A 26001-nucleotide genomic window follows, 5' to 3' on the forward strand; every position below is an offset into this window, starting at 1 on the left:
GTAATGGCCCCCAACTTTTTGACCAGCTTCCTGCCTGGCCCCCTACTTTACAAGAAATACCCATATGGCCCCCTTCCGTTATAACACCGTTACTCTCTCTCTTCTATTTCTTTTCTCTCTCCTCTAGCATGTTTTCTCTCTCTGCCACCTCGTTAAACCAGCCACACCATCGTCTTCACCGGCAGGGTCGCCGGCCGACCAAATTTCCGGTCGGCGACCTTCAAATTTTTTTTTTTCTCTTTCTCTTCTCTCTCTCTCTCTAAAAAAAATTTGAAAAAAAAATTCTCTCACCTCTCTCTCTCTAAACTCCGGCAAAGGGAAACCTTCGCCGGAGCTAGGTCTGTTCATCATGAACAGACCAGATCAGGGTCTGTTCGTGATGAACAGACCCAGATCTGGGTCTGTCCGTGATGACCAGACCAGATCTGGTCTGTTCGTGATGAACAGACCCAGATCTGGGTCTGTTCGTGATAAACAGACCCAGATCTGGGTCTGTACGTGATTCGTCACGAACAGACACTGATCTGGTCTGTTCGTGATGAACAGACCTAGCTCCGGCGAAGGTTTCCCTTCGCCGGAGTTTAGAGAGAGAGAGGTGAGAGAATTTTTTTTTAAAAAAATTTTATTTTTTTTTAGAGAGAGAGAGAGAGAAAAAAAAAAAGTTTGAAGGTCGCCGGCCGAAAATTTGGCCGGCCGGCGACCCTGTCGGTGAAGACGATGATGTGGCTGGTTTAACAAGGTGGCAGAGAGAGAAAACATGCTGGAGGAGAGAGAAAAGAAATGGAAGAGAGAGTAACAGTGTTATAACGGAAGGGGGCTATATAGGTATTTCTTGTAAAGTAGGGGGCCAAGCAGGAAGCTGGTCACAAAGTTGGGGGCCATTAGGGAAATAACCCTTTTTTTAGAATTTTTTTCTTTGTGGGAGCTATATTAAGACAACCCACCCAACTAATAAAGAAAGAATGAGTGAGAAACCCAAAAAAAACCCGCTAAAAAATAATAATGCTAAAAAACCCATTTTTTGAACATTTTTCAAAATGTTAACAACACATGTAATTATATTGTTAACAAGCCAACATATTTTTTTTATAATTCCATTTTTACCCTTATATGTTGACTCATTGTGTTGTTATAAAATGTTGACAATATCTATAATAATGTCCCGACTTATTATAAAATGTTGGCAACATATATAATTATGTTCTTAAAAACATATATAATGTATTAGTCAAAATATTATTTATTCGTTAACGAATTTGTTAAATACAAAGGATCATATGCATAACATTTTAATTTTTGTAAAGGACAAATAAAAAATGCTTTATTCTTAATATTTATGTCGAAAGCAAAACAAAAAATGCAGAAACCATTTATTTTTTCACAAGACAAATCGAAAAATGTTGCAGCCAAAATGTTTGTGTCAGTTTGTCTATGTGAAATGCAAAAGAAAAAAATGCGAAATATTTTGGCAAAACAATGTCTAAGCAGAAACGAATTTGTTCAGAAATTTACAAATTGTTGAGACAAACTAAGATTTGTTCATAAATTTACAAAATTGTTGAGAGCAAACCAAGAATTGTTCAGAAATGTTAAAAAAAAATTTTTTGACGTTGATTTGGGCGGAAATTTTCATTTTGGAGGGTAAATTTGTATTTTTACCTACTAGATTTTTTTTTCATTATTATTTAGTATTGGGCATGATTCTCTTTAACCTCCCCATTTTGGGCCTTATAATTACCGCCGATATCTCATAAAAAAAACTAGTAAAATGGAGTATAAGAGCAAGTCCAACCTCAGTCTGTCCCACACCCTAAAAAACACTTTTTCACCTCAATTTTACAGTTTCAGTTCAGTCCCTGAAATTCAGCTCCTGCCTCAGCCTCTCTTGAGACCCTAAAATTTGAATTTATCTCTTTTATACGCTTCCAACCACCATATTAAATTCTTTATCAACTTTTTCTATAAATACAACTCTCTTTCTCTACAAACTCAAATCAATTTCATCAATGTAATACGTTTTTAGTTATTTTTATTTTTTATCAATGGTTCTCTTTTTAAAAGTTATTTTATTTTAAAAAAAATGGAACTGTTGGATGTGATCCCAACATGACCGTTGGAGACCTCCCCAACGGTCATGTGGGGCGTTCAACCGTCCCTTAATTAAGGGTCCGTTGAGGTTGGACATGGGGAGGAGGGGCCCAAAATTCAAATTTAGGGCCTCTTCACCCCCAGGTTGGAGTTGCTCTAGCAATGATCGAAGGGTCTTAATTCTAGGCGGGAGGAATTTGAGAGAATCTGAAGTAGAAGGTTAGATTCTGCCTTAACAGTCAAGAGAGATACACATGGGGAGTTATCTGGTTGTCCGTTTCAAATTTCAACACAAATTATCTACAAGGAAGTCATTAATAAAATGAAGCACAACAATGATAGGAAAGTTGTAATTCTAGACAGGTTTCTGACCGAATCTCAAGTAGACCCTCTGATTTCGCCTAAATAATCAAGAGAGATATAGGCAGAGTTATCTGGCCATCGCCTCAAATTTCAACACAAGTTATCGAGAAGGAATTCATTAAAAGTTATTTCTTTTTTTGCCATCCTACTTTATGACCAACTTCCTTTTTGACCTCCTATTTTTCGTAAATTCAAATTTGACCCTCTTTTGTTAACACCGTCAGTTAACTTTAATGGTTTATCTTTTAGTTTTCAAAATTGTCACTTTTGTATAAAAGTGATATTTTACTTCAAAATTGACCCCCCTCCTTTTAATATGGATCAGTTCCCAGAAAATTCCAACTTTTTTAAAACTATGGGGCCAAAATGGAATTCACTTAAGAAAAAATTAAAAATGTTAGACACATCGTCTCTCCCTCTCTCTCTCTCTCTCTCTCCTCCATTTCATCACCTCTCTCTCGCCACCTCATTATCTTCTCCGGCGAAGGTCGCCAGCCAGTAAAAATTCTCTGGCGGCCTTCAAACTTTTTTTTTATTACTTCTTTGTCTTATTTCTCTCTCTTCTCTCTTCTTTTTGTTCATCTCTCTCTACTCTATCTTTAATATCTCTCTTTCTACCCTTTCTCACTCTATATAGCTCCGGCGAAGGGGATAACCAGACCGAGATCTGGTTTCAACAGCCAGATCTCGATCTGGTTTCAACCAACTAGATCTCGCCCAACTAGATCTCGTTCTAGTGGTTGGTTGAAATCAGATTCTGGTCTGGTTTCAAAACAGACCGACATATGGTTGTTGAGACCAGATCAAATCTGGTTTCTCCGGCGAAGGGGCTCATCCCCTTCCCCAGAGCTATAGCGAGAGAGATTAGTGAGAGATGAAGAAGAAAAAAGGGTAGAGAAAAAACAAAAATTGAAGTCTGAAGGTCGCTCGAAAATTTGACCGGTCGACGGCCTTTGCTAGAGAAAATGATGAGGTGGCGAGAGGTGATGTAGTGGAAAGAGGTGATGAAATGGAAGAGATATGAGGTGTGTTTAATGTTTTTAATATTTTTTAAATGAATTCCATTTTGGCCCCCTAATTTGTTCTAAGATAGTTATAATTTTTTGGGATTAACCCAAATTTAAAAGGGGGTCAATTTTGATTTTACAAAATCCTTTTTATAAGAAGGGCAATTGTGGAAACAAAAGAATTAACTTTATTATTATTTCTTATTAAGTTAGGTATGGTTTCTTTCTATCTTTAACTTAGGTGGGCAATACGTGGACAACCGTTTTTCTTATATGGACAACTATCTTATGCAGACAATCAAAATAATTAATTTTTTATATGAACACTAGTTTTCTAAGGGGACAACTCTCTATTATTTTCACTCAAGTACTCTTAGAATTAGATATATTATTTTAAGGATTTTTGAGTTTAAGGCCCAAAAATATGGGGGTAATTAGTCATATATCCACTCCTAAATCAATAAATAAAATAAAACCAAAATAAACCGAAAATGTAAAATCAGTCAAAAAATTCACTATTTGGTGGGCCCCATGCATCAATCCTTTAATTTTTTTTCTCATTTTTTCCCTTTAATAAATATTTTTTAACCATTCTTAAACCAAAGGTTTATTATGGTTGAGTTAATACAATTGTTCTTTCCATAAATTTTATGAAAGAATATTTATGGTGGATATTTAATGTTAATCTTTATTTCCAAAATTTATATTTTTCTAAAGCAACCTACCAAATCAATGGATATTTACCTAAAACTAGTTTCCCTCTCCCAAAAACGAGTTTGTCTTTCTGTAACTATATGTTTTTTGAATTCAAGAAAATATATTATTTCCAAAACTGATATTTGTCTAAATTAACCTACCAATTCAATGGATACTTACCCAAAACGAGATGCTCTCTCCCAAAAACGATTTTCTCTCTCTGTAACTCTATGTTCTTTGAACTTCAAGAAAGTATGAATTAGTGATTTGCTTTTTATTTCTACCTCGATCCAATTAGACATCTACACCTTCGTTTGTGAGGTTAAAAAATCAAACTATTTTGCTAGCATCTTACTGATTCTACTAGCATATTTTACATTCTACTAGCATCTGATGAATAAATTTGATAAAGTAGTTTAAGAAGCAAATACTATTTCGCTAGCATCTTATTATTTCTAATAGCAATGTTACATTCTATTAGCATCTGTTGAATGAATTTGAATACAATAGTTTAAAAAACAAGAATATTTTGCTAGCATCTTATGAATTTTTTACAGTAGGTTAACAAATACTTTTTAGTAATTAAAATATATTATGTGAAATTATTTTTGCTAGCATCTTACTGATTCTACTAGCATATTTTACATTCTACTAGCATCTGATGAATAAATTTGATAAAGTAGTTTAAAAAGCAAATACTATTTCGCTAGCATCTTATTGATTCTAATAGCAATTTTTACATTCTATTAGCATCTGTTGAATGAATCTGAATACAATAGTTTAAAAAGCAAGAATATTTTGCTAGCATCTTATGAATTTTTTACAGTAGGTTAACAAATACTTTTTAGTAATTAAAATATATTATGTGAAATTATGTTTGTTACATTTTCAGTAGTTTACTAGCATTTTCTTGATTCTGTTACCATCTGATATGAATTTGTTACAATAGGTTGATTCTAATAAAATTCTATGCTGGTAGAATCTTATCGAGTCTAACAACATTTTTAACATTTTATTTTAACGTTTGTTTTTTCTTACTCATTACCATTGTAGATGATGAATGAAACCAGCAATCGATTCTCTCTCTCTCCCACTCGATGCTTTCACCTTTTTCACTCGGTTTAATTTGGCGTCGATGATGAATGAAAACAAAACCTAGTTCGTATATTAAAAAGTGGCGATGCTCTCTCTCTCTCTCTCTTCGGTTTGCTTTTGCCCAATTCTAATAGAAATATAGAACAAAGTATTCTGGTAAACGGAAAAGGCAACTATTTCTCCGGAAGGAAAGTTTATTTTTGAGGAAATTATTTAATGAATATCTAAATCTTATGGTATAATTTATTTTAGGTTATTTTTTTAAACTTAGGATAGGTTAGGTAGTAAAAGAGAATGAGAAGATAGACATGTAATTTACTTTGAGTGGATTTATTTTCTATTTCAGATTATCTTTGGTCTCCAGACTCATTGATCATGCGATTTTGGACTTAAAACACATCCCCCGAAGTAAGAATGTCATCCAGACCATTATAAAAAGGTAAAAATGTAATTATGGCTATATAAAGCCAAAATGTCATTTTGACAACTTTGTAAAACATGTCACATGGTAAGAAGGACAAAAATGTCATTTGCTCAATGTATAAATAAAAGTTTATTTTGCTAAATTTTATGGGCAAAAATGTCATTTTAAACATATATAAAGATAAATATTAGGTTCAAGTTTCCGAATATATTAAAATATTTTTTATTTTGATTTTTAACTTTTCATGGAAAGTAATTCCGAGGGGGGAGCAAGGAATTAAAAGTGGACTATTTCATGAAAATAGATTCCTTAGGAAATTAAAGCCATAGAATTATACTTCGTATCAAACGGTGGAAATACTTATTTCTATGGAAATTCTTTTATTTCCATAGAAATAAGAGATATCGAAACACATCCAAAAAGTTTTCATAGATAAAGAACTCAGTCAATGCAACATGAGATCTAGAAAAAATTGACTCACATATACCATATGGATTTGTATCTAGAAATACTTCTTACTTCTAATTATGATTTCCTGTTCAATTTGAAACTAAAACTAGAGATACTCGGCCCATAAGCCATAATTTAAGATTAGACAGGTAGCTTTTGGTATATTGTCACCAAAACCAACTACTATAATAGAAATGTAGGTATAATTTATATATATAATGTAATTTGTCAACAAAAAAATTAAATAATGTTAAATGTTGCAAGAGCAAATAATCAAATTGAAGACTTTTATATTACACATGGGAATTATGGATTCTCCGTGCATGACTCATACATAAGCATATAATTAAACAAATTCAAACAATAGATTATTGTTAGATCTGAAGTGATTTTTCCAAAAAGAAAAAACCATGCACAATCAATTCTCATGAATTTTTAAATTATGAATGTAGGATTTTAGGTCAAACAAAAAAAAATGCAACTGCATAAATTTTAGTTAATTGTGTTTATGTCAAATTTTGACCATCGGACCCAATCTCTTCACATTCTTTTCGGGTGGTTTGTTTTATTCAGAAAGGTTGATTTATCAAAATAAAATTCAAATATTCTAACTAATGAAACATATTGTGTTGATGTCAAAATTGACTCTCCGTTAATCATCAGAGAATCGAGATTTGATGCATGACAGCGTCTGTTATGATGGATATTTCGTTTGGATGCTTGATGATGCTCCCTCCTTGCTCCAAGAAACCTGGGGAAAAAACCTGCAAAAAGTTCGGAAACCTCTCTGACGCTCAAGACAGTCAGATTGCTCTTTGCAGTTAAAAATTGAATGTTGAATGATCCTTGTGGAATGTATTGAGTTTGAGTCGACTTACTCAGCTTACCTTGATGAAGGTGATAATGAGGTGTCATTTTATAGGCCTAATTAGACCGACTGTGATAGACGGTGTAGATAAGGCGGTTGTGATCCATCATTTGAGAATTAAACTACTGTTCGTAGTTAGGGTTTCTCTTTCGAGTTTATCTCGTATCTAGGATAACTGAAAGTTTCTATGTTTAGGGATACTTGTAGATATCCTACCTAGTTGATAGATCTTATAGGAGATGTTTCCTCCTTTGAGACTCTTGAAGCCCAAGCTACTTAAACACTTAGGCCATGTTTGGCGCGCGGGAATGGAATGTGATTCTTGGGAATCACATTCCCGTAACGTGATTCTTGGGAATCACATTCCCGTAACGTGATTCCTGGGAATAGGATTACTGTAGTTTGATGTTTGGGTTGGCTAGGAATGGGAATTTGATTCCAGACACATTCCTAATTACTTGTTTGGTTCGTATAGGAATATGAATGTAAATATTTGTAAAAATTCAATTTTACCCTTACTTAAGCTACATAAAATACACATCAACTTTGTTATATATTAAAATCAATATTATTCATTCAAATTCGTAGATATGAAATAATAACACGACACACCAAAGGGTTAGAACTTAAAGATAGTAATTAAATGTATTAATAAAAATTTATCTAAAATAAAATTTTATTCATAAACTTAGAATAGAAATTGATCTAAAATTAAACTTTATTCATAAACATACATAGTACTTTTTAATGCCAAACCCACAAAAAAATAAAATTGGTAATTCCATATTTTGGTGAGGATATATTTGTCAATAAATATCAATATATGTGATTCCGGAGGAATGGGAATCACAAACCCACCTCCCCCCGTGGGTTTGCTATTACCTCGTTTTGAGGGAATCACATTCCCGGGCCCACGTCATTCCCGCAAGCCAAACAATAATCTGGAATGTGATTCCCAGGAATCACATTCCATTCCCGCGCGCCAAACATGGCCTTAAGGTCTTTAGCCGACTGAGATCTTTTAGGAAGATTCGAGATTAAGTTGGTAAGCGTGCGACACACTTCTGCCTTTCCATGTTCAGGGGCGTAAGGTATCGACCCAGCTTACGTTGACCCTTTTATACTTCTTGAGAATCCCAGGGGAGACCTGGTTGTGCTTAAGGCGAAACAAGACTGAAGCTCCTCGGAATATTTAGTAGACCTGCCAGTTCTGGATTTAGGTGGCGGATCTCGTTGGGCCTAGCGGTCCTGTTACCTTGAAACGGGTTGATCCGTTGAACTTCTGGTCTTTCCTTGACTTCTTGACGTCAGTCAACGGTTGATCATTTTTTTGTATCACCACATTAGTTCTATAGGGCTGTGTTTATGAACTAAGAACTAATTTGAAACGCAACTTGGTCTTGATAATGGTTTTTCCTATTTCTTTAGCTGTAAAGAAAATTTCCCCACTTGTCCCAAACATAAACCCAATCTTTACAATTGTTTCTACACTGTTACCTATTATGCAAATTAATGGCAAATAGAGGGAAGTGCGAACTTACATATTCTTGGGAGTTTAGCATTTTTCATCCCCATAACAAGACCTTGATCGTTCGAGCCAACCAATACAACACCAAAAAATGAAGACTGTTTTTTTCATTTTGAAACATTGAGATTTAAACATTGGTCTTGCAGTACAGACTTATGTATGTTGTTGTAATGAATTTCTTGTAGATTGACACATATCCCCCTCTTGGACCATTTGGCACATTATAAAAGCATATGAAAATTATGTAGCTCGGTCTTTTTTCTTCCTAAAGGCTAACGTATTGGTTAAAGCATACAAGATGTATAAGCCTACCAATGTGCATTCCCTCAAAATTTCCAAGGTCATGGGACCAATAATTTTTGTTTGTAAGGAGGAATAAATACCTATTGTAGGCTATTTCAATCATTAATTCTTCATAAAAAAAAAAATCATTAATTGGTCTATGTAACTATAAGTATAAATAAATAAAGCAATTTCAATGGTATTTTTTTGGTCTTTTCAATGATCTCTTAGCTCTACGGTTCTATGAGATTCAGAGTTTATTTTCATTTAGTTTATGTTATGTACTAGCAGGGCCGTGTGGTGGGGGGTGCGGACCGTGCGCCCGCACAGGGCCCCCCACCACATGGGGTCCTTATTGTTATCTTACTTGTATGCAAACTATTAACGTTAAATAAATTTTCAACTACCATAGAAACGAGCTAGTGAATTGGCACAATGGATAAGCAAAGGTGCTGGAAACCTATGGTCCCTATTTCGAAACCCCTAATAGAAGTTTTATCTTTTTTTTTTTCCTACTTCAATTTAGTAGTAAAGGACTTTCAAATTACAAACAATGATAAATATGATGAATACAGTTGTGTTTGTAAAGATAAATTTTCGTTTTTGCTTTGCTAATTCAATAATTTCTCAAAAAAAAAAAAAAATCGACAATTTTTACAACAAAAAATAAACAATATATGCAGTTTTGACGGTTCTCAGTTAATGAGTGTGTATTGTAAAAATTTGAGGAAAAAAAGCTGATGTTCTATTTTTTTTTTCTTTAATAATGATAGCGGATCGAAAAATAACGAACAATCATTTCTAATAAGATTTTGTCCACGCGAAGTTATATGAATTTAAAGTTAATAAGAAAACTAAATAAGAGAGAAACTTTTACCCTTTTTCTTCTTTTTATAGTTAAATAATTTGGAGTTCTTCATTATTTACCATGTAAGAATATTTTTATTTTACGGATTTATTGTATGAAGGGCCCCTATTAGAACTTGGCACTGGGCCTCTAAAATCTCAGGGACGGCTCTGTCAGGGCCGTGTGGTGGGGGGTGCGGGCCGTGCGCCCGCACAGGGCCCCCCACCACATGGGGCCCTTATTGCTATCTTACTTGTATGCAAACTATTAACGTTAAATAAATTTTCAACTACCATAGAAACGAGCTAGTGAATTGGCATAATGGATAAGCAAAGGTGCTGGAAACCTATGGTCCCTGTTTCGAAACCCCTAATAGAAGTTTTATCTTTTTTTTTCCTACTTCAATTTAGTAGTAAAGGACTTTCAAATTACCAACAATGATAAATATGATGAATACAGTTGTGTTTGTAAAGATAAATTTTCGTTTTTGCTTTGCTAATTCAATAATTTCTCAAAAAAAAAAAAATCGACAATTTTTACAACAAAAAATAAACAATATATGCAGTTTTGACGGTTCTCAGTTAATGAGTGTGTATTGTAAAAATTTGAGGAAAAAAAGCCGATGTTCTATTTTTTTTTATTTAATAATGATAGCGGATCGAAAAAAATAACGAACAATCATTTCTAATAAGATTTTGTCCACGCGAAGTTATATGAATTTAAAGTTAATAAAAAAACTAAATAAGAGAGAAACTTTTACCCTTTTTCTTCTTTTTATAGTTAAATAATTTGGAGTTCTTCATTATTTACCATGTAAGAATATTTTTATTTTACGGATTTATTGTATGAAGGGCCCCTATTAGAACTTGGCACTGGGCCTCTAAAATCTCAAGCACGGCTCTTTCAGGGTTGTGTGGTGGGGGGTGCGGGTCGTGCGCCCGCACAGGGCCCCCCACCACATGGGGCCCTTATTGCTATCTTACTTGTATGCAAACTATTAACGTTAAATAAAGTTTCAACTACCATTGAAACGAGCTAGTGAATTGGCACAATGGATAAGCAAAGGTGCTGGAAACCTATGGTCCCTGTTTCGAAACCCCTAATAGAAGTTTTATCTTTTTTTTTTCCTACTTCAATTTAGTAGTAAAGGACTTTCAAATTACTAACAATGATAAATATGATGAATACAGTTGTGTTTGTAAAGATAAATTTTCGTTTTTGCTTTGCTAATTCAATAATTTCTCAAAAAAAAAAAATCGACAATTTTTACAACAAAAAATAAACAATATATGCAGTTTTGACGGTTCTCAGTTAATGAGTGTGTATTGTAAAAATTTGAGGAAAAAAAGCTGATGTTCTATTTTTTTTTCTTTAATAATGATAGCGGATCGAAAAATAACGAACAATCATTTCTAATAAGATTTTGTCCACGCGAAGTTATATGAATTTAAAGTTAATAAAAAAACTAAATAAGAGAGAAACTTTTACCCTTTCTCTTCTTTTTATAGTTAAATAATTTGGAGTTCTTCATTATTTACCATGAAAGAATATTTTTATTCTACGGATTTATTGTATGAAGGGCCCCTATTAGAACTTGGCACTGGGCCTCTAAAATCTCAGGCACGGCTCTGTCAGGGCCGTGTGGTGGGGGGTGCGGGCCATGCCCCGCACAGGGCCCCCCACCACATGGGGCCCTTATTGCTATCTTACTTGTATGCAAACTATTAACGTTAAATAAATTTTCAACTACCATAGAAACGAGCTAGTGAATTGATACAATGGATAAGCAAAGGTGCTGGAAACCTATGGTCCCTGTTTCGAAACCCCTAATAGAAGTTTTATCTTTTTTTTTTCCTACTTCAATTTAGTAGTAAAGGACTTTCAAATTACTAACAATGATAAATATGATGAATACAGTTGTGTTTGTAAAGATAAATTTTCGTTTTTGCTTTGCTAATTCAATAATTTCTCAAAAAAAAAAAATCGACAATTTTTTTCAACAAAAAATAAACAATATATGCAGTTTTGACGGTTCTCAGTTAATGAGTGTGTATTGTAAAAATTTGAGGAAAAAAAGTTGATGTTCTATTTTTTTTTCTTTAATAATGATAGCGGATCGAAAAATAACGAACAATCATTTCTAATAAGATTTTGTCCACGCGAAGTTATATGAATTTAAAGTTAATAAGAAAACTAAATAAGAGAGAAACTTTTACCCTTTTTCTTCTTTTTATAGTTAAATAATTTGGAGTTCTTCATTATTTACCATGTAAGAATATTTTTATTTTACGGATTTATTGTATGAAGGGCCCCTATTAGAACTTGGCACTGGGCCTCTAAAATCTCAGGGACGGCTCTGTCAGGGCCGTGTGGTGGGGGGTGCGGGCCGTGCGCCCGCACAGGGCCCCCCACCACATGGGGCCCTTATTGCTATCTTACTTGTATGCAAACTATTAACGTTAAATAAATTTTCAACTACCATAGAAACGAGCTAGTGAATTGGCATAATGGATAAGCAAAGGTGCTGGAAACCTATGGTCCCTGTTTCGAAACCCCTAATAGAAGTTTTATCTTTTTTTTCCTACTTCAATTTAGTAGTAAAGGACTTTCAAATTACTAACAATGATAAATATGATGAATACAGTTGTGTTTGTAAAGATAAATTTTCGATTTTGCTTTGCTAATTCAATAATTTCTCAAAAAAAAAAAAATCGACAATTTTTACAACAAAAAATAAACAATATATGCAGTTTTGACGGTTCTCAGTTAATGAGTGTGTATTGTAAAAATTTGAGGAAAAAAAGCCGATGTTCTATTTTTTTTTATTTAATAATGATAGCGGATCGAAAAATAACGAACAGTCATTTCTAATAAGATTTTGTCCACGCGAAGTTATATGAATTTAAAGTTAATAAGAAAACTAAATAAGAGAGAAACTTTTACCCTTTTTCTTCTTTTTATAGTTAAATAATTTGGAGTTCTTCATTATTTACCATGTAAGAATATTTTTATTTTACGGATTTATTGTATGAAGGGCCCCTATTAGAACTTGGCACTGGGCCTCTAAAATCTCAGGGACGGCTCTGTCAGGGCCGTGTGGTGGGGGGTGCGGGCCGTGCGCCCGCACAGGGCCCCCCACCACATGGGGCCCTTATTGCTATCTTACTTGTATGCAAACTATTAACGTTAAATAAATTTTCAACTACCATAGAAACGAGCTAGTGAATTGGCATAATGGATAAGCAAAGGTGCTGGAAACCTATGGTCCCTGTTTCGAAACCCCTAATAGAAGTTTTATCTTTTTTTTTCCTACTTCAATTTAGTAGTAAAGGACTTTCAAATTACCAACAATGATAAATATGATGAATACAGTTGTGTTTGTAAAGATAAATTTTCGTTTTTGCTTTGCTAATTCAATAATTTCTCAAAAAAAAAAAAAATCGACAATTTTTACAACAAAAAATAAACAATATATGCAGTTTTGACGGTTCTCAGTTAATGAGTGTGTATTGTAAAAATTTGAGGAAAAAAAGCCGATGTTCTATTTTTTTTTATTTAATAATGATAGCGGATTGAAAAAAATAACGAACAATCATTTCTAATAAGATTTTGTCCACGCGAAGTTATATGAATTTAAAGTTAATAAAAAAACTAAATAAGAGAGAAACTTTTACCCTTTCTCTTCTTTTTATAGTTAAATAATTTGGAGTTCTTCATTATTTACCATGAAAGAATATTTTTATTCTACGGATTTATTGTATGAAGGGCCCCTATTAGAACTTGGCACTGGGCCTCTAAAATCTCAGGCACGGCTCTGTCAGGGCCGTGTGGTGGGGGGTGCGGGCCATGCCCCGCACAGGGCCCCCCACCACATGGGGCCCTTATTGCTATCTTACTTGTATGCAAACTATTAACGTTAAATAAATTTTCAACTACCATAGAAACGAGCTAGTGAATTGATACAATGGATAAGCAAAGGTGCTGGAAACCTATGGTCCCTGTTTCGAAACCCCTAATAGAAGTTTTATCTTTTTTTTTTCCTACTTCAATTTAGTAGTAAAGGACTTTCAAATTACTAACAATGATAAATATGATGAATACAGTTGTGTTTGTAAAGATAAATTTTCGTTTTTGCTTTGCTAATTCAATAATTTCTCAAAAAAAAAAAATCGACAATTTTTTTCAACAAAAAATAAACAATATATGCAGTTTTGACGGTTCTCAGTTAATGAGTGTGTATTGTAAAAATTTGAGGAAAAAAAGTTGATGTTCTATTTTTTTTTCTTTAATAATGATAGCGGATCGAAAAATAACGAACAATCATTTCTAATAAGATTTTGTCCACGCGAAGTTATATGAATTTAAAGTTAATAAGAAAACTAAATAAGAGAGAAACTTTTACCCTTTTTCTTCTTTTTATAGTTAAATAATTTGGAGTTCTTCATTATTTACCATGTAAGAATATTTTTATTTTACGGATTTATTGTATGAAGGGCCCCTATTAGAACTTGGCACTGGGCCTCTAAAATCTCAGGGACGGCTCTGTCAGGGCCGTGTGGTGGGGGGTGCGGGCCGTGCGCCCGCACAGGGCCCCCCACCACATGGGGCCCTTATTGCTATCTTACTTGTATGCAAACTATTAACGTTAAATAAATTTTCAACTACCATAGAAACGAGCTAGTGAATTGGCATAATGGATAAGCAAAGGTGCTGGAAACCTATGGTCCCTGTTTCGAAACCCCTAATAGAAGTTTTATCTTTTTTTTCCTACTTCAATTTAGTAGTAAAGGACTTTCAAATTACTAACAATGATAAATATGATGAATACAGTTGTGTTTGTAAAGATAAATTTTCGATTTTGCTTTGCTAATTCAATAATTTCTCAAAAAAAAAAAAATCGACAATTTTTACAACAAAAAATAAACAATATATGCAGTTTTGACGGTTCTCAGTTAATGAGTGTGTATTGTAAAAATTTGAGGAAAAAAAGCCGATGTTCTATTTTTTTTTATTTAATAATGATAGCGGATCGAAAAATAACGAACAGTCATTTCTAATAAGATTTTGTCCACGCGAAGTTATATGAATTTAAAGTTAATAAGAAAACTAAATAAGAGAGAAACTTTTACCCTTTTTCTTCTTTTTATAGTTAAATAATTTGGAGTTCTTCATTATTTACCATGTAAGAATATTTTTATTTTACGGATTTATTGTATGAAGGGCCCCTATTAGAACTTGGCACTGGGCCTCTAAAATCTCAGGGACGGCTCTGTCAGGGCCGTGTGGTGGGGGGTGCGGGCCGTGCGCCCGCACAGGGCCCCCCACCACATGGGGCCCTTATTGCTATCTTACTTGTATGCAAACTATTAACGTTAAATAAATTTTCAACTACCATAGAAACGAGCTAGTGAATTGGCATAATGGATAAGCAAAGGTGCTGGAAACCTATGGTCCCTGTTTCGAAACCCCTAATAGAAGTTTTATCTTTTTTTTTCCTACTTCAATTTAGTAGTAAAGGACTTTCAAATTACCAACAATGATAAATATGATGAATACAGTTGTGTTTGTAAAGATAAATTTTCGTTTTTGCTTTGCTAATTCAATAATTTCTCAAAAAAAAAAAAAATCGACAATTTTTACAACAAAAAATAAACAATATATGCAGTTTTGACGGTTCTCAGTTAATGAGTGTGTATTGTAAAAATTTGAGGAAAAAAAGCCGATGTTCTATTTTTTTTTATTTAATAATGGTAGCGGATCGAAAAAAATAACGAACAATCATTTCTAATAAGATTTTGTCCACGCGAAGTTATATGAATTTAAAGTTAATAAAAAAACTAAATAAGAGAGAAACTTTTACCCTTTTTCTTCTTTTTATAGTTAAATAATTTGGAGTTCTTCATTATTTACCATGTAAGAATATTTTTATTTTACGGATTTATTGTATGAAGGGCCCCTATTAGAACTTGGCACTGGGCCTCTAAAATCTCAAGCACGGCTCTGTCAGGGTTGTGTGGTGAGGGGTGCGGGTCGTGCGCCCGCACAGGGCCCCCCACCACATGGGGCCCTTATTGCTATCTTACTTGTATGCAAACTATTAACGTTAAATAAATTTTCAACTACCATTGAAACGAGCTAGTGAATTGGCACAATGGATAAGCAAAGGTGCTGGAAACCTATGGTCCCTGTTTCGAAACCCCTAATAGAAGTTTTATCTTTTTTTTTTCCTACTTCAATTTAGTAGTAAAGGACTTTCAAATTACTAACAATGATAAATATGATGAATACAGTTGTGTTTGTAAAGATAAATTTTCGTTTTTGCTTTGCTAATTCAATAATTTCTCAAAAAAAAAAAATCGACAATTTTTACAACAAAAAATAAACAATATATGCAGTTTTGACGGTTCTCAGTTAATGAGTGTGTATTGTAAAAATTTGAGGAAAAAAAGCTGATGTTCTATTTTTTTTTTCTTTAATAATGATAGCGGATCGAAAAATAACGAACAATCATTTCTAATAAGATTTTGTCCACGCGAAGTTATATGAATTTAAAGTTAATAAAAAAACTAAATAAGAGAGAAACTTTTACCCTTTCTCTTCTTTTTATAGTTAAATAATTTGGAGTTCTTCATTATTTACCATGAAAGAATATTTTTATTCTACGGATTTATTGTATGAAGGGCCCCTATTAGAACTTGGCACTGGGCCTCTAAAATCTCAGGCACGGCTCTATCAGGGCCGTGTGGTGGGGGGTGCGGGCCATGCCCCGCACAGGGCCCCCCACCACATGGGGCCCTTATTGCTATCTTACTTGTATGCAAACTATTAACGTTAAATAAATTTTCAACTACCATAGAAACGAGCTAGTGAATTGATACAATGGATAAGCAAAGGTGCTGGAAACCTATGGTCCCTGTTTCGAAACCCCTAATAGAAGTTTTATCTTTTTTTTTTCCTACTTCAATTTAGTAGTAAAGGACTTTCAAATTACTAACAATGATAAATATGATGAATACAGTTGTGTTTGTAAAGATAAATTTTCGTTTTTGCTTTGCTAATTCAATAATTTCTCAAAAAAAAAAAATCGACAATTTTTTTCAACAAAAAATAAACAATATATGCAGTTTTGACGGTTCTCAGTTAATGAGTGTGTATTGTAAAAATTTGAGGAAAAAAAGTTGATGTTCTATTTTTTTTTCTTTAATAATGATAGCGGATCGAAAAATAACGAACAATCATTTCTAATAAGATTTTGTCCACGCGAAGTTATATGAATTTAAAGTTAATAAAAAAACTAAATAAGAGAGAAACTTTTACCCTTTCTCTTCTTTTTATAGTTAAATAATTTGGAGTTCTTCATTATTTACCATGTAAGAATATTTTTATTTTACGGATTTATTGTATGAAGGGCCCCTATTAGAACTTGGCACTGGGCCTCTAAAATCTCAGGCACGGCTTTGTATACTAGTGATATAGCAATGTCATGAAAATGTAGAACTCATTAGTGAAAATGAATCATTAAGTCAAAAAATTTGTCAAGGACTTGGGAAAATGCTAAATGTACAAATAATCTTTGAAAAACTTTGTACATGTAGTAAAAACTTTATGTAATCTCTATGGGTCTAAGTGAACGGTCATGATCAAAGTCAAACTTTGAAAAACTTTGATCAACTTTTGTCTTTTAGTAAAAATGAGTCATTAAGTTAAGAATTTTGTCAATAACTTTGTACATGTAGCACTCCCGCTTTTTTTTTTATGAGATCTTTCCATGATTGATATTTAGACCCATAGAGATTATATAAAAATCATTAAATACTATTAACTCTGGGAAATCTATGTAAAGTTGTAAACTCATTTACAGCATTTACTTTATCCAGTTACTAAATATTATATTAATATATTTCCCACCAAAATTAAACCCCAAAATCTCAGGCACTGAAGTGGGATGTATACTCTTGGACCAAACACATTTTACTTTTACTCCTCAAGCGCAACATTAAAAAAAAAAATGAGCAAACAAAAATTACTTGAATGGGCGGATTTTTAGCATATTTTTTTTTGGGTCGTGAATAAAGAAAACCATGACATTACATTTTTCATGTAAGATTAATGACACGGTAGAAAAAAGAAGAGCTGTTTTTTTGCCTCCTACTTTATGATCAGCTTCTTATTTAGCCTTTTGTTTTTCGTAAATTCAAAATTGACTTTTTTTTTTTTTTCTGATACCGTCGACAAACTGTTAGGGTCCTTATTTTTCTTCCAAAACTACCACTGCATTTGTGAGCGTGCACTCGAGGTTGTCTTCTTCTTATCTTTCTCTCTCTAACCTCTTTATCTTTAAATTTTTTTTTTGTAGATCTGGGAGATCTGACTCTCTAACCTACTTTTTTTCATTGATATCCTAGAAAAGGCAAGTTAAAGCGAAATAACGGCATCTATGAGGTATGCTCCGAGAGTAAAAACTAGCAATAAGAATTCAATTTTTTTGAAAGCACTATTATATTTAGTAATATGAAAGAATCAATCTAGTTCCAATCTGTACATGTATGACTATAATAAATTGATGCTCTAAATTCATGAATGACTAGTTTTGCCTCAGAAAAAAATACTACTAAAAATGTTACCCAACACAATTTGATGAAACAGAAACGAGTTTTAGTTCTTTTTTCTTCATAAATGATCAGTATCCTATTTAATTTAATTATGTCATAGAAACTAGGCACCTCTCCAAAAAGCGCGATGACTAAGAAGATCTGGGAACTTCAAAAGGGAACTAGAAAAGGCAATTATTAGAGAGAGGAAATTCTTGTGATCATGATTTTCTAAAAATTGGAAGTTCATCCAAAAATGAGAAGATCAACAAATTTAGAGACAAAATTCTCATGATCGTGATTTTCTGAAAATTAGAAGCCCAGCCGAAAATTAAACGATCAACATAGTTAGGGAGAGAAAGTTCTTGTGATCATGATTTTCTGAACATTGTTAGTAGTCTCTAAGTCTCGATAACTGACCCATCACCCCTGATGGAATCACTATAGATGAAATAGGTGAATGAGTGAAATCGTAGAGAACTAAGGCGAGGATCATAACCTAAGTAACGATCCTGGTCGAATGGAGGAGTTGAAGCGGCGAAGATCGAAAATCAGCGAAGGAAGAAGACATGGTAATCTGATTTTTGCGCTTTCTCTCTCTTACACATCACACTTTTCGTCTCTCCGCGTAATGATTTTCTCTCTTTTGATTTTAGTTTAATCTAACAATTTTATTCTTCTTTGAGAGAAACCGGTATCAAGTAATAAGTGAGAATGAATTTTAGAAGAAGGGTAAATAGGAGAACAGAAAAATTAGGTGTTAAAGTTAACTCATTGTTTTATACAAAGGGAGTCATTTTTAAATTTAAGAAAAACAGGAGGTCAAAAAAAAGCTGGTCACAAACTAGGGGACCAAAAAAGAATTACTTCTAGTAGTAATTGATATATCTGGTTTTTCTTGTAAGGCTATGTTGTTTCATTACCGTCGATTTTATTACGATGGTCGAATCTCCGCAAAATCCTAATCCGACAGGTATACTGGAGTAATTTTTCATTGGATTTGTTTTGATTGTTTTTATAGTTTTACAATCAGATCCAGCTATGTTTTTTCTGTTTTCTCTTTTTTGATGCTTAAAACAAACTATTGTCCTATTTTATTTTTTTTTTTGTTGATTGTATGCCGACACTCTCTCTCTCTCTGCATTCCTTCTTCTTCACGGTTGACCATTTCCAATTTCTGGTTCTCCATCCGTTAAATGTTAAAAATCCGACGGCAACAAACCCTTTTCTTTGAAACCTTAAAGCCTGAAAGATTTTTTCTGTTTGAAAATTTGTAGTAAAAGAGAAGGACAAGAAAATGATTATCTAGTTGGGGGTTTCAGGTATTATCTCTTTTGTACTAGTTGATATATTACTGATTATTATTGTTAATTATATGTCTCATATTTTGCTTTATTTTGATCCCCAATTTAGATAATAGATTAGATTTATAATCTTATGGTAGTTTACATTTTTCCTCTGAGGTTTATTTGATAGTTTATGAACTTTAAAGTAGATTTATAAGTGTACAAATTAAAGATGTTTTTATGTAATTTATCAGAATTAGGTGAAATTGAATAAGAATATCTAATCGAAATTTATTTGAAGCTGTAAAATTCTATGAAAATAGGAAGGTGAACTCCACTAGGCAATGGGTTTTTTCCAAAGATTTGGTTGCTTTCTTGTTTGGGTACGATACCGCGGTTCTATAGAAAAGACACAAACTTCCACGACCAAAACCCGAACGCAAATTCTCTTTAGTGGAGAGACGTACATGTTGCTCGACAAGTAAAGCGTGCTCCACAGATTTGGTTGATTTTCGCTTACATGTTTTTGATGAAACGGAATGGTTGCTAAGTTGATGTACTAAATTTATTAATATATATTTGCCGCCTTGGGGCTCATTTGGTTCGCTTGACATCTTCGGTGTCCAATATATTTCAATTTGGTTCTTCCAATATTTGGGGATATGAATGAAGTTCTTTTTTTGGGCCGAGAAGTAGATTAACAATTTTATTTTGTTTATATAGGTATAAAGTTGGGTTAGCGGTTATGTGAGTGTTGCAAATATAATTGAAGAAGGTCGTGGATTTGGATCTACTAAAATTTGTATATTGAGAAGATGTCTTCAGAAAACGTGGTGCTATGTTCTGGAGAGAGAGAAGGCAGTGGTACCGCTGTTTCTGTTGATACATTGCCCGAGGAAATGAGCGACATGAAAATAAGTGATGAAAAGGTATAGATGAGAAAGTAGCTTTAGTTCTACGCTTTCCATTAGATTTCATCAATACCTTTATCAAATTATTTTGATTTTATAGGAGATAGATGCTGTTGTGGTTGATGGAAACGAAACGGAGACGGGTCATGTAATTGTGACGACGATTGGTGGTAAAAATGGACAGCCAAAACAAGTAAGTTAGGATCTCATAGATTCATTTAGCTGTTTCTTTTTTCTGTATTCGATTCTTGGTGAAAAGTAAAACTCCTATTTTTTTTTCATGTTATAATTCGGTGTACCTTTGGCTATTTTTTTTTCTGATGAAACCCTTTCGCTAATTGAGTATGGCTGTATAGTTTCTACGCTAGATAAGGGAATAAACAACACTTCCTGCCTACATGATTGAGCATATAGTTTTAATCTCAAAATGATATCCCATTAAATAATGTACATCTTTTGCACGATTCTTTTCCTAATTGTGTTCAATTTCAAGCAATGATGTCGTCCCTTTTTATATGACAGACAATAAGCTACATGGCTGAGCGTGTTGTTGGGAAGGGTTCGTTCGGGCTTGTGTTCCAGGTAAGTTCATTTGTTGTTAATACTTTTTGGAAATGGTAAGATTCAAAGTCTGGTAATACGCGGTGGAAAGACATAAATATTATCACTCAACCAAATTGAGTTTCACTTCATTTTAACCGTGCTCTCAGCAGTGGAGACACACACTTGTTGCCACATGCCCGGAGCGGTTGCACGGGTCACGCGCCGTCAAATACGCCCCTGGCTGTTACTAATTATTAATGCAAAGCCCACTTTAAAAAATCAGGCTCTATATAAAACATTGAATTTCCGAATTTGTCTTTCTGGTGGCCATATATGCCTCTATTTCAAATTAATGATCTGAACTTCTTGGTTTTGCTTCTCCATTGTTGTATAGGCCAAGTGCTTAGAAACAGGTGAAACTGTTGCAATAAAGAAGGTTCTTCAAGACAAAAAGTACAAGAACCGTGAGCTAGAGACAATGCGTCTTTTAGACCACCCTAATGTTGTATCCCTAAAGCATTGTTTCTTTTCAACTACGGAAAAGGATGAGCGTTATCTCAACTTGGTACTCGAGTATGTACCTGAGACTGTTCATCGTGTTATCAAGCACTACACCAAAATGAACCAACGAATGCCGTTGATTTATGTCAAGCTTTATACATATCAGGTAGCCTATGTTTTGATGTTATGATAAAAACAATTCATTTACTTTGTTTTGATCGGAATCATTAAATTGTCTTTTTTCATCATTTCAATGTTGAGATTCTAATTATCGTTTTGTACCTGACAGATATGTAGGGCCTTAGCATACATTCATGGTAGTATTGGTGTATGCCATAGAGACATCAAACCTCAAAATCTCCTGGTATATTTACGAACGTTTGCACGGCTAATACCTCTATCTTATTTTTCTAAAGCTATGCTATAATTTTAGTTGTTTACAAAGTGTAGTACCAGTAACATTTTTATTTCGGTAACAGATTAACCCGCACACTCATCAGCTGAAAATATGCGACTTTGGAAGTGCAAAAGTTTTGGTATGTTTTTATATCACTGCATCCTCATTTGTTGTTTTCTTTTTTATTTTCCGTTTATAAAAAAAAGTTCTAATGAAATTATTTGGTCTGGTTTGACAGGTTAAAGGCGAACCAAACATCTCATACATCTGCTCAAGGTATTATAGAGCACCTGAGCTTATATTTGGAGCCACCGAGTATACTACAGCCATTGACATATGGTCTGCTGGATGTGTTTTGGGTGAGCTACTACTTGGACAGGTTGGTTAAGTTTCCTTCGATGTCCTTGTTTTGCCCTCCTGGTGATTCAATCACCTTGAAACTTGCTTCTAATTTTTCGTCTTTTTGGCTATACTAGCCACTCTTTCCTGGCGAGAGCGGTATGGACCAGCTTGTTGAGATTATAAAGGTGAATATTATCTCTGTTGGTATTTCAAGTTTGCCTTCTTTTTTTTCTTGTTTCATTTTCCACATTTGGTTTGATCGACATGCAGACTTTGGGTACCCCAACGAGAGAGGAAATTAGATGCATGAACCCTACCTACAACGAGTCTAAATTTCCCCAAGTTAAAGCTCACCCATGGCACAAGGTAGCTAGATTTATCTTGTTCCCACAAATCTGTTTTGTTATTGTTTGAAAGGATATGTTAACATTTAGACGTTCTTTCAGATATTCCACAAGAGAATGCCCTCAGAAGCCGTTGATCTTGTCTCAAGATTTCTCCAATACTCACCTAAACTACGATGCAGTGCAGTGAGTTGATCCAACTTGAACTTCATTTTTGTTTTTGAAAAACGAAGAATATGACATACATAAAGAATCTCAGTATACAACAGTGAGGAAATCCATACGATTATTAGAGTTTTAGTTAATGCATGATTTCTATTTAGTTAGATCATCTTCTGTTTTTTATTTCAACATGAAAAAGAGGTTCTTGACTCGAGGATCATTTTCTAGTTAGATCATATTTATTTTATTCATGTCGAAGTTTGTACGCTTTCAATTTTTATTCACTTCATCCTTCCAAATTTCTATTAGTGATAAAGGAAAAATCAATATTTCCGAGTTGATAATTATGGTTAATGAGGTTACATTTAAATTGCAGTCGGAAGCATTGATCCATCCATTCTTTGATGAGCTACGAGATCCAAATACCCGGCTTCCAAATGGACGCATCCTTCCTCCACTTTTCAACATCAAGCCTCATGGTATGAACATCTCAAACAATGCTTGTTTTCTTATATATATATGTATATGAGCTAATCTTTAGTATGGGTGGCTTTGATGATCACAGAACTGAAAGGTGTGCCGACGGAAGTTTTGGTGAAATTGATTCCAGATCATGCCAGAAAGCAAAGCATGTAAGTAGTTGTAATTCGTCGAACTCAAGGAAAAGACTTGTTTTCGGTGGGCGGACGATATCTCAAGTGATTGATGATGTAAAGGAAGAACCACTTAGTATGTAAAATAGCAGGAAAAAGGGTTCTTTTGGGTCTTTGCTGATACCCTGTTTTAAAATCACCATATTTATTGTAAACATAAGTCGGAGTTCATTTTTTCAAGAATCAAGACAATTAATAAGGATATTTCAAATTGAATTTGGAACATTATATGCAAGAAGGAACAATTGGTTGACGGTTGTAAGTACTGTGTCTCAATGATTCAGATGTCTAATCTGTATTTCTTTCACCACTTAAGATGTCTAATCTAGTTTTCGATTTTGATCTTAGGTTTGGAGCTTATAGAACTAATTAACTTAAAAAAGTTGGTAATGGAGTGAAGTATGGCGCTTGCCAATAGGTAGACACTCAAATTTCTTTAAGTAGACAACAAAATTGGGTGTAAATAAATATAATCTGTTCCAAATCAAAGGATCTAAAGATAATTTTTTTTTTCTTTTGTTGAAGTCATACATTTATTAATCCAAAGGGTCGGTGGGTATATAGACCAAAATAATGTTCAAAAAAGGTTTATGATCCAATCTTCTCAAAATATGGATATTTAGTCCTTTTACATTATGGACATAAAAATCCTCACTTTCTAAACACATTACCGTCAATGTCCCACGCTCAAATTTGACGTGGAGATTTATTAGCAAAAATTGTGGAGATTTATTAGCAAAAAATATGGAAATTTATTAGAAAAAAAATGGATAGAAACAAATCATAATTTCTCTCTCCTCTAAACAGATTTGGAAAGCAAAATTTCTCTTTCCTATTATCCGAATCAATCAGAAACAAAAATCCTAACCAAAACGAAACGTCATCACCACGGATATTTCCAAATTAATTTTCTCTCTCTTCTTTACAGATTTAGAAACCAAATCAATTTTCTCTTTCCTATTATCCGAATCAATCAGAAACAAAAATCCTAACCAAAACTACTGTAAAGTATGTATAATTTATTCACAAGTTTTTTTTGTATGGTTATTTTTCATCATAATGAAGTTTGTTTCAACGTTATGGTGAGATTTTGGGTTGATTTTTATGGTTTTTTTCTGTTGTGACATAGTTTCTGATGTTCAAAGCTTCGTCATAAATCAATTTTTAGAGATCTGTTTGATAAATTATGTCAATTTCTGTCTGGTATAACTTAAACTACTGTAAAGTATGTATAATTTATTCACAAGTATCCGTGATTTATCACAGGATTCGGTAATTTTTTATAAATAACTAATGATAACAGCAAAAATTTAAAAGTTTTTAATTGTTCAAACCTTGTAATTTATGATAGTGGTCATTTATATGAAGGAATTTATATTGTATACTGATATACAATAAGTATGTTTTACAATGGGATTTAATGATGTACAACAAATTCTGATATACTAATGATAAAGTATAATTTTAAACGTTATATACCTAAACTGTAAATACGATATTATGTATAATTTACAATAAATTATGCAAACTTTATGAAAAATAATGAGACATTTATCACAAATAATGAAATCATGTTTCCTTTCCATGTCTTTCAATATGAACATAGAATTTTCAATGGTGTCCATCCATGCACTATCCATTTGCAATCTTCAACAGGACAGCAGTAACACGCTTAGAATCATTCTTTATGAATTTGAAATCATGCCCGGTGTTGATGCTATATTGCCTAAGAGCATATCGAAAAGCTTTTGCACCCCCAGAAAATAACTGTCCTAGTTCTGTAAATATCTTATCCCAACCATCTGATTTCAGTTTGATTTCCTTATTTTGATTTGATGATTCTGTCTGGAACTCAATCTGTGATAACAAAGTGAGATAGATTAATTCAAATAAATTATATATACAAGTATATTATTTGCAGTAAATTATATGAACATTTGAATAAATTACATGTACTTTACAGAAAAGTACACAGGATTTACATATGTAAATCAAAGATGTTCTAATAATGAAACGAGAACTGTTTTGATATTAAATCATACATAATGTTCCATAAATTGCGTATGATTTACACAAAATAATATAATGTTAATGTTATTCGTGAAAAATTTGCAGAACCAGAACATATATCATGTTCTCAATTTGATAAACATCGCAGGGAAAAGTTTATATAATTTACGTTACATTATGGTAATTTATTCTAAAGTATATATAATGTTAATTCTGTTATGAGTAACCGTGCGAAAAAATCACGTTTCATCAATCTGTACGGAAAAAAATCAGATCTGAAGAAAATTTGAATATCATACTTTGCATAAACTCCAAATCTATTGATAACTGATATGACGATTGATTGCAAACAATAAGTAAACTCGATTTGTAAGATTTAGAAATGAAGTATTAATCTCATGAAGATCGTGATCATTAATACAAACTTTAGAGAGAGAAAGACAATAATAACTTTCTTGATCTGAAACATAATCATCAAATAAGAAAATTGTTTACCTGATTAACGATTAAGATGATGATTTTGAATAGCTCTAATGATAATGAAACAAGTTAATGAAAGATTTTCAATCGAAACATAATCAGAAAACATAAAATTTGGTTTGAGTTTTACCTG

General features: G+C 33.1%; 1 protein-coding gene across 2 annotated transcripts; it reads left to right on the top strand.

The window, feature by feature from the left end:
- Positions 1 to 19073: 19073 nt before the first annotated feature.
- Positions 19074 to 23640, top strand: LOC147569066 (glycogen synthase kinase-3 homolog MsK-3-like). Of its 2 annotated transcripts, XM_086655526.1 has the most exons (14): positions 19074 to 19212; positions 19517 to 19561; positions 20249 to 20454; positions 20537 to 20629; positions 20959 to 21018; positions 21374 to 21646; positions 21770 to 21844; positions 21960 to 22016; positions 22116 to 22256; positions 22354 to 22404; positions 22490 to 22585; positions 22666 to 22749; positions 23102 to 23204; positions 23291 to 23640. In XM_086655526.1, the coding sequence occupies exons 3-14, from the start codon at positions 20341 to 20343 to the stop codon at positions 23359 to 23361; spliced, it is 1218 nt and encodes a 405-aa protein (XP_086511652.1). In that variant the 5' UTR covers positions 19074 to 19212; positions 19517 to 19561; positions 20249 to 20340; the 3' UTR covers positions 23362 to 23640. The 2 variants fall into 2 exon arrangements, with proteins under 2 accessions (XP_086511652.1, XP_086511651.1); XM_086655525.1 differs by lacking the exon at positions 19074 to 19212 and having other exon boundaries at positions 19247 to 19561.
- The last annotated feature ends 2361 nt before the right edge of the window (positions 23641 to 26001 follow it).

The sequence above is a fragment of the Eschscholzia californica genome, unplaced genomic scaffold (genome assembly GCF_041429995.1).
Source record: "Eschscholzia californica isolate CP2 unplaced genomic scaffold, dmEscCali1.0.p SCAF_1, whole genome shotgun sequence".
NCBI lineage: Eukaryota > Viridiplantae > Streptophyta > Magnoliopsida > Ranunculales > Papaveraceae > Eschscholzia > Eschscholzia californica.

Excerpts from the sequence above, each read along its gene's own strand:
- LOC147569066 (XM_086655526.1), top strand. The coding sequence starts at position 20,341 with ATGTCTTCAGAAAACGTGGTGCTATGTTCTGGAGAGAGAGAAGGCAGT. Across the intron at positions 20,455-20,536 it reads TGAAAATAAGTGATGAAAAG|GAGATAGATGCTGTTGTGGT; the intron begins GTATAGATGAGA and ends TTGATTTTATAG. Across the intron at positions 22,750-23,101 it reads CTAAACTACGATGCAGTGCA|TCGGAAGCATTGATCCATCC; the intron begins GTGAGTTGATCC and ends TTTAAATTGCAG.